General features: G+C 41.3%; 1 protein-coding gene across 1 annotated transcript in view; it reads right to left on the bottom strand.

Moving 5' to 3' along the window:
* Positions 1-1,304: 1,304 nt before the first annotated feature.
* Positions 1,305-8,699, bottom strand: part of USP46 (ubiquitin specific peptidase 46) — a 66,046-nt gene continuing 58,651 nt past the window's right edge. Inside the window, exons 7-8 of the mRNA XM_019640743.1 lie at positions 5,598-5,688; positions 1,305-4,374 (exon numbers count right to left, since the gene is read on the bottom strand). Of these exons, the coding sequence (XP_019496288.1) occupies positions 4,273-4,374; positions 5,598-5,688 (193 nt within the window). The 3' untranslated portion in view covers positions 1,305-4,272. The remainder of the gene's footprint in view (positions 4,375-5,597; positions 5,689-8,699) is intronic.

Below are 8,699 nucleotides of genomic sequence, written 5' to 3'. Positions count from 1 at the left end.
TGTCCACACATGGACCCCTTGAAGTGATTGGTTGGGGAGAAAAGCTTTAGGCATGTTCACAGCAAGCTTGAGTCTTAGCCCTGGAGGCCATACTCTGAGACCATAGGACAAGGACCTGCACCTGTCCTCCCCCCACCCCCCCATGCCACAGGCTAATGTAGGAAGCTGTGCACCCAACTGGGGGTCCCCACAGCTCAGAAGCCGCCAAGAAGCCTGGGGCTGGCTGTCAGTACATCAAGGCCAAGACAGCATTCCTACTCTTTCCTAGAAACCAGAGGCTCATGGGTTCACAGAGCTGGAAGCCATTTCCTTATTTTTGGAACAGATCTTTTATTTTATATGCAAAGTCCCAGCTAAACAATTCATCATAATGTTTAATTACCTGCCCCTAATTTTTTTGTTTGTCACTAATATTCTCAACTTTCTATTCCCCAGATACAGGTTTCTGGGTTAATTTCGTTAATCTTTTCACTTAAAAAAGTGGTAAATTATCTCCAGAACATTGACTTTATCAACCCTGAAAGTAGCACCGCCTTTATATGTTACAACCACCAGAATGTTCTTAATATTTATCCACTGCTTTGAAATCAAGTCTGGAATGCTTACCTGGACATGAGATTTACCAATGGCTCACATTTTCTAAAAAGGATTTTAAGTCCATCTGTGTCACATTACCCGGATATAATTCTCTAAGAAGAGAATTCCTATTTTATTTATTTATTTTTATTTTGCAAACAATTTTAGAGGGAGGGGTTGTTAAACTGATTGAAATTTCACAAGATTGACATTATTGCTTAAAGTGCTTGAATTGGTTACATTAAAAAAATTAAGGTACAGATTATTTTAAATAAAAACTAATTTTTGTTTTGTTTTGTTTTTTAAGCAACAGAATCATATGAATGCCACACACATACAGTAACTAGTTTGGTTACACAGAAAGGGAAGCCAAAAATAAATTAATGTAATACTGGAAAACAGAAATTTAATTAGACAGAAAAGTAGGAAATAATTTCCCCTGACCCATGCCATTTACACGAGTGAATCACAACAGTGCTAATAAATGCCTTGACCATATGACAGCAAACAAGGGCAAAACATTTAGTGCACAGTATTTTAATACACATGAATATACAATGTTGATCAAAACGTGATGTCCAAAGATAAAATCCATCTGTAATAAAGCCACACTCCAATATCTAAAATAAGTCCTATGCCCGTTAGGACATAGTCCACTGTCAGGCAGGCCCATGAGATTAAGGGCATCCATGGAAATAAATGCATAGGGGCCATTTCTGTCATTTTCCCCCCACTTCATCTGAAATACAAAATATCCCAGGCTATAACACCAAATACGACTGGCTTCCTATTCAAGCCAACACCTTCTAGAGTTGTTCCTTAGCTCTTTCCAAACCAGGCCACTTCACATTGCCTTGGAATGGAAAATGCATCAACATACCAGGACTGATGTCAGCATTTGACCAAAATTTACCTTTAAACAAATGACTTTTTAGCATACTGTACCATAATCTAGATGCTAAACTAGTAAGTAACCAATAAAGCAAATGTTTTTTTTTCTTTAAGTGAAAAACACTGTAACTTATTTTAAATCACCCAGCAGTCAAAAAGAAATACCACAGGCCTACTCATTCCTGCCAGAAAATGACACACAAAAACGCCAGCCATTTGAGGGCATATTGTTGAGTCTTTGTGCTATCGTTGACCTCAGAATGGTCTCAAATATCCCACACCAATCTCTGCTTTTTGTGATGAATGAGGGATAAAAAATGAAAAAGTGTTTGCATGCTGTCTTTACATAAACAGGGATGACTGGGGGGCTGGCGGGGTGTGTGTGTGTGTGTGTGTGTGTGTGTGTGTAATGTAGCTGCCTAGTGTTTGTTTCATTAACTGAAGAGGAAGAGGGAAGAGATGACCAGATAGCTCTAATGCTTAAAAAACTGACGGAGTGTTGGTGGATAAGTGTGTGTTGGTCTTTTTCCGATCTTCTTTTCCTGTGTCACACAACCATTTCAATGTCTTTGCATTATCTCCCATACTTATTTTTTTTATTTCAAAAATCTGTCATGAATACTGAATTTTAACTGACCCTTTCTATTAGAAGGAATTACTTCAGTTAAGTCACTGGAAAAAAAAACTCATTACACATCAAAAAAAAAGTACTGAACCTATGACTTGGCATGTGGATATTACTTCTATAGGCTTCCAAATGAAACACTTTTTTTCTAATAAATTAGCTTCAAGAGTCATTTCAAAGATAATTTTAATAGTTTTGCTTAGAATCAGTTCCAAATATATTAGATATCAACCATCATTTTTTTTAAACTTTGCAACCTACAGTCAAATATATGGGTTATATATAGTACAAACAGTTTCCTATATCAATCAATTGGAAAGTGTCTCTCCTTAAAAAACAGAATAAAAACTCACCTTCCCGGTAAGTGATTACTGCATATGTTTCATGGAGGAAAAACAGACAAAATATTTATAAATATGAATTTGCCTCTAAATAAGGCAAGATATATTTTTGTCACTCGTATAAAACAATAATGTGAAGATCACCCTGTTTTCGTCTTCTCCAGTGAAAAGTAAAACATTTCACTTCAAGCATGAACAGATGAAGTGTTAGCATGCTTATTTAAGTTCTGAGCAATAAACAGTTCAAGATATTTTAAAGATAAGAAATCCAGTTTTCATCTAGATAAAGTGCTATGCTCTTAATTGTTGCAAAATGGCCACTAACATTTTCAATTTCAATTTTAGTTCACATTATGCCAAACGTTTGCATGTTCGTTCGCTGATTTATTAGGTAACAAAATAATATGTTCACAGTATATTATAGTGTATGGAAGTCAGCTGACTTCCCAAAGGAAGGTCTATGACTCATAGTATTTGTAGGAAACCAAAAATGAACTCAACGGCAAAACACCACATCGACCCTTTTAATAAAAGGTGCCAATACTCAAATGATCTAATAAATACATACATAACAAAAGTGAAACAAGTAAAAGTAACTATGGTGAGATGAGGTTCTTCCAAAAAACTCTGTCTTGTCAAGCATTCTAGGAGTCTGAGCCAAAGAAATGCCGCCATTTTGTTCCTTCCTTCACGCACCCACTGACACGTCCTTTGACCGATCTTCACACCCAGCTAACTCCATTGTTCCCTCTAGGGAAGGTTCCATGTTAGCCCTAGGACTTGCCAGTGCCTCGGTAAACAAAATGAAATGTTAAAAAGTGAACAGCTGTACAATGCTGCTGATGGTAAAGGTGCAGTGCCTTCGTTCTTCTGGATAAAGAATGATGCTGGTACTGACTGACTAAGAAGAGCTGTGCAGGAGGCAGTCCCTTTGGTGTCCCAGCCCTGCGACCACAGACTGCGAAACACCAGCAGGTCTGGAAACACACCTTGGAAAGCTTAGCAGTGCCAGATAAAGGATAGATACAACTCACAGGACCTTACAGAAGAAAGTGTCACTAAAAACAAACAACAAAGAGTTATTTTCCTGAAACTTGGTTTTGGTAGAAAGATAAGAAAAGTAACTTTTCACTGTCCACAAGTGCTTCCTCCTCTTGTCTTTGCCTGCCCTGAGCTCCTTACCTTCTTTGCCCCGTGAATTCTAATGGCTAGGTGAGCACAGCCCAGGGCAGACGCGGGCCACCACAAACAGCTCTTCACCCTGTTCCACCTGGAGGATGATTTTAGTATCGAGGTCACTCACTTTTAAACATTTTCACTTGCACAAACTTAAAGCTATAGTTGCTGCCCTAAAAGGTGAACATCTACCCAATTCTTCTGTCAGGTAAGAGGCAGAGAAGCTAAAAATGGGTAGCAATGCTTCCAGGGACAAGGTAAAGGAATGCACTGAAAGGAGACCCTGGAAGTCATTTAGGAAGTTTAGCAAAGACCCCCAAATAGACTGCAGATATTCGTAGGAAATGTCATTCCAACTCAGCCAGACACAGCCAGTGGCACAGCTTTTACTCGATCCTAAAGTTAGCAACTGTTATTTATATAAATCTTACTACAATCTGATTGCAGTTAACTCTACCTCAGACTAAAATAAAACCACGAATAGTGCTGCATGTAAAAAACAGAGAGAGAGAAAGAAAGAGAGAGTCTAACACAGCCAGACCATTGAGACTTGGAGTAATACCATTGGTGGGGCCACTGGGGAAGAAGAAAGTCTGCAGAGAAACCAAGTAATAGTGCTTTGAACATTTCCCCCCACTTGAATTAGTCCCACAGTTCTTTAAGTTATTCTCTTGACTGATAGAATAAAATATATCCAGACTCTGAATTTTTTGATATATCTGACGTCAGGCCATAGAATTCTTCAATAGCTTGGGCATCTATTTTCTGCAATATAAGAGAAAAAAACAACAACAATATACTTGTTTAATATGATTACAAGGAAAGACAAATTAATGGAATGCACAAAAAAAAAAAGTAAGAAACACTGTTGGCTATAAAATCACAATTGGGAACTTTCAATAGCAAATGGATAAACCCACAGACTTGGCAGAGGAACATGATTACATAAATTGCAAATCTTTGGGGAAGAAAGCCACCCTTTAATCTATCAGCAGCCATATGTGAGCATTCTTTGAAGAAGTCAGGGTTTCTGTCTTTCAAATGGTAAACTGGAGGGTCTGGGGAATAAACCTTGATTCTTTCATAGTTCATTTCCTTTAGTGAAATTCTCTCCGGCTAGTATTCCTTTACAACAAAATCAATATATGGAATACTTTGGTATAATATAAAGACTCCCAGGTCCAAAAGACTGAATAAATGTATTTAAATAATAACCAATACAAGAAACATTTGGTATAATGAGAGAATATTAATAGAACTTTGAAGTTTATTATGTGGTCTGTACCAGAGAGGGCCTGAGTCATGTTGGGAACAGGACTTACATATAAATATGATGTATGGTGGCATAGAGATTCCATATTTATGGCTGATGAGTTAACTTAGCAAAACACACTATTAATGAGTTCATGATCATACCTCTTCTCTTTCCATAAAGTATGGGAAGCAGGGGCCGGCTGAGGGGCTCAGTTGGTTAGAGCACGAGCTCTGAGCAAAAGGGTCGCCAGTTCGATTCCCACATGGGCCAGTGATCTGCGCCTGAACTGAGCTGCTGCTGAGCTGCCAACAGGTGGCAGGATGGCTCAGCTGGTGAGAGCGTGTGCTCCTAACAACAAGGTTGCCGGTTTGACTCCCGCATGGGATGGTGGGCTATGCCCACCCACAACTAAGATTGAACACAGCACCTTGAGCTGAGCAGCTGCGAGCTGCCAAATGGCGGCCAAGTGGTGACTGGACTTGGAGCTGAGTTAGCTGCGCCCTCCACAACTAAGATTCAAGGACAACAACTTGGCTGTTCCCCTTCCCCAAGTCCCCAATATAAAAAATCTTAAAAAAAAAAAATGGGGAGATTTACTTCTGAGAGAAATATAAGTTGTTTTCAAGTCACATTATGAAAACATGGGCCTATTTTCGAAAATGTCCACACACACACATCCCCCAAATGCCATCCGCGCCCACACCTATTGTAGAACAACACTCTGCATACCAACCTCTACAATGTCATCATCAAACAAAAGCCAGAAGCCATGACTTTTCACAATAGTAATGTAATGCCCACGATTAGGACCGCTGGAAGAGAAGAAACAAAGTTATCCGTTAACACTGACTTCTTGACAAAACTTAAGGTAGCTCTTTACAAGCAGCAATTCACTAGGAAAAGCTGTGTCGTCAGGACAGAGGACTTGGCTATGTCCACATTCTCATGACCACAGTTTACGGAGGAATGAACGCCGGGGCCGCTGCGCTGGGCATGGGGGATGAAGGCATGAATGAAACATCTGTTTTCCAAGGACTCACAATCCACTGCGGGAAAACAGACATTTCAATTCAACAAATATTAACAAATAATCACTGTATACCTACTGTGTGCCAGACCCTATTCTGGCTGTCAGGGAAAAAAGCAGCGAGCAAAACCTAGTTCTACTTTCTTGGGGAGGGGGTTGAATTGGCAATTAAAAAGCTAAGATATAAATGTATTTCCAGGGCTGATAAGTGCCATGGAGAAAAAAGCGGAGTAAAGGGATGGTGAGTGACAGAGGGAAGGTACTATTTGAGGTAAGTGGTGAAAGGAGTCCTCTCTGATAGCATGTGACTTAAGCAGAAGGAAATTTCCCTGAAGGAGAGGGGATGGGGTAGGGCAAGACATGTGACTCTATGACGGAAGTTAGTTTCAGGAATAGAGGACAGCAAATGCAAAGGTCCGGGCGTGGCGATGGGTCCAGTTCTTGCCGCGTTTGCGGAACAGTAAGGAGGCCAGACGGGTATGAGCCAGGAGAGAGTTGAGGGGAGGCGGCCAGAGAGGTGGGAAATGGGGTATCATGGTTAAGATTTCAGATCTTGCTGTGGGTGAGCACAGATGACACGGAAATTTTGAGGAGTGACATGATCTGATTAAAGTTTTAGAAAGATGTTAACAAACGATAATGTATAATAATAACAAGCACTAAATTAAAAGGGTATGTATCACACAATATGGAAAAAAGTAGAAAGAACGGAACAGCTGTTATTATGTAGTGACATCTGCACAACTGAGGGGAATTTAAGCCTCACTCTAGAGTTTTGTTTTTCCAATGCACCATTAAAGCTGAAAAGCTGGCTTTCCCTTTGTTTGCTTTCTTTAAATACAAGATGACCCACGTGATCTGCTCCTGCAGGTCTCCAGCCTTATCCAGCCACTCTTTCCCCCTCCCTCTGAGCTCCAGCCCACTGGTCTCTTCGGTTTTCACACACATCACCCTTCCCATGTTGGGCGCTTGCACTTGCTGTAACTGCCTGAAATGATCCTCCCCAGTGTTTGCATGCTTGGCCCATTTTATCCCTTGGGCCTCAGCTCAAATGTCACCTTTGCCAATCACGTTTCCTGAGGAGGCACCTCCCACTGCTCTCTCATTGTCCTGTTCATTCCTCATGAATCAAAATCATAAATTAGTTTGCGGTGGTTTGGTTTTGCTGGTGGCAGGCTACTGTGTTTCATTGTTTATCACCTCCCACTGGATCCTCAGCTTCATGAAGGCAGGGCCCCTTCCACAGAACCCAGGAAACAAGGGCTCAAAAAATACTTGCAGTAGAAATCAATGAATGAGGCTTTGGACCCGCTGCAACCACGGGCCAGGAGACCCTGGCCTGGAGAAGGCAGGACTTAGCTCCCTAACTTCACAGCTTTCTAGTGCCCCCAGCCAGATCCCCGTGCAAAGGCCAGCCCTGCCCCATGTATCAGAACAATCATACCTCTAGTGGGGAGGAATTTAAAGAATCCTTGTCAGCATGACTTGGCACCAACTCATCCTTGCTGCCAGGGCTGCTCTGACCTTATGCCCCTATTACAGAAGCTGACTGTTCCAAAACCCAGCCTCCCACTGTCCCCCGCCCCCTAAATGGGTATCTGCCTTGTCCTCACCAGTACTCCTAAGGATCAGAGTTGGCACTCACAGAGATCCATACTGGAAACCCATGCATACCCTACAAATCTGCATGCTTCTGTTTCCTCATAACCCATCCACACCACCTGCCTCGGCCACAGTGACCTCCAGGTGCCAGGCTCTGCCCCCACCAAGACCTCCTCCGCCCGACTGCTGCCAGGGGTCCCACCCAGTGTTCACGGCTAGCTTCCAAATCACTGGACCCCTGTGTTTATAAGAATAGCTGTTAGAACTGCTCTTCAGAGAAAACACAAAGCTGGCTTATAACTGGCCGATACATATAACTTACTGGGAACGTAAGAAAATATCCAGCAACTTAAAGTTAATATGCACAGGACAAAACACGGGGTGCTTCCAATGTGAAAGCACAGTTTCTGATCCCATGCGTCCCAGTGCAGGGTTACAACGACATCAGTCCACTCCTCTGCATGGAGCTGGGCACGCTTTTGGTGATGCTTCTTTCGCCACAAGGCAGTCCAGGCAGACAGAGAGGAAAAGACGCCTGGCACATGGTGTGCCCAGTCTAATGGCTTCAGGGGCAAGGCCGTGCCTACCCCAGAAGGAGAACATAAACCCGACCCCGCTGAGCGAAGCACAACGAAAGGTGGATTTTCAATACTTTTCCACGCTTAGACGTTTTCAAATCACACAATAAAAAGTATCTGCTCAAAGGACTTTCAGCAAAACACTTTGCTCTGCCATATCTAAGTGACTTCTTTCTCTTTTCTTTGGTTATGTATTTCTTATAGAATGTTGGGCAAAGACAGAACAGTGCATAAAGAATATTTTTACGAGTACATTTCCAATCATTCAAAATACCAAAAAAGTATTAACTTAGATCTACTACTGCCAGTCTTTATTCATACATCTTGAAATACTTTTGAGATCCTATTACACGTGTAACTTGGCTTTTTAAAAATTAAAATAGCATAAGCTTTTATTTCTCCATGCTACTTCGAACTCCTCCTAAGCATCATTTATATCCATTGGAGATTTATTTTCTTTGTGAGAGAACATTTAGATTATCATTATATTATAATGCATTTTATTTTATTATTTTATTTACGTAGGCATGCTTAGATTTATGTTGAGGTAATCCATAAACATGAGCCTGTTTGTTCGCGATTCCAAGGAGTCCCATTATTACTGAGTCAGCCGCCCAAGAAGGGCGTG

Source organism: Hipposideros armiger, unplaced genomic scaffold (genome assembly GCF_001890085.2).
Source record: "Hipposideros armiger isolate ML-2016 unplaced genomic scaffold, ASM189008v1 scaffold_53, whole genome shotgun sequence".
NCBI lineage: Eukaryota > Metazoa > Chordata > Mammalia > Chiroptera > Hipposideridae > Hipposideros > Hipposideros armiger.
This window is presented reverse-complemented; position numbering and strand designations above follow the sequence as displayed.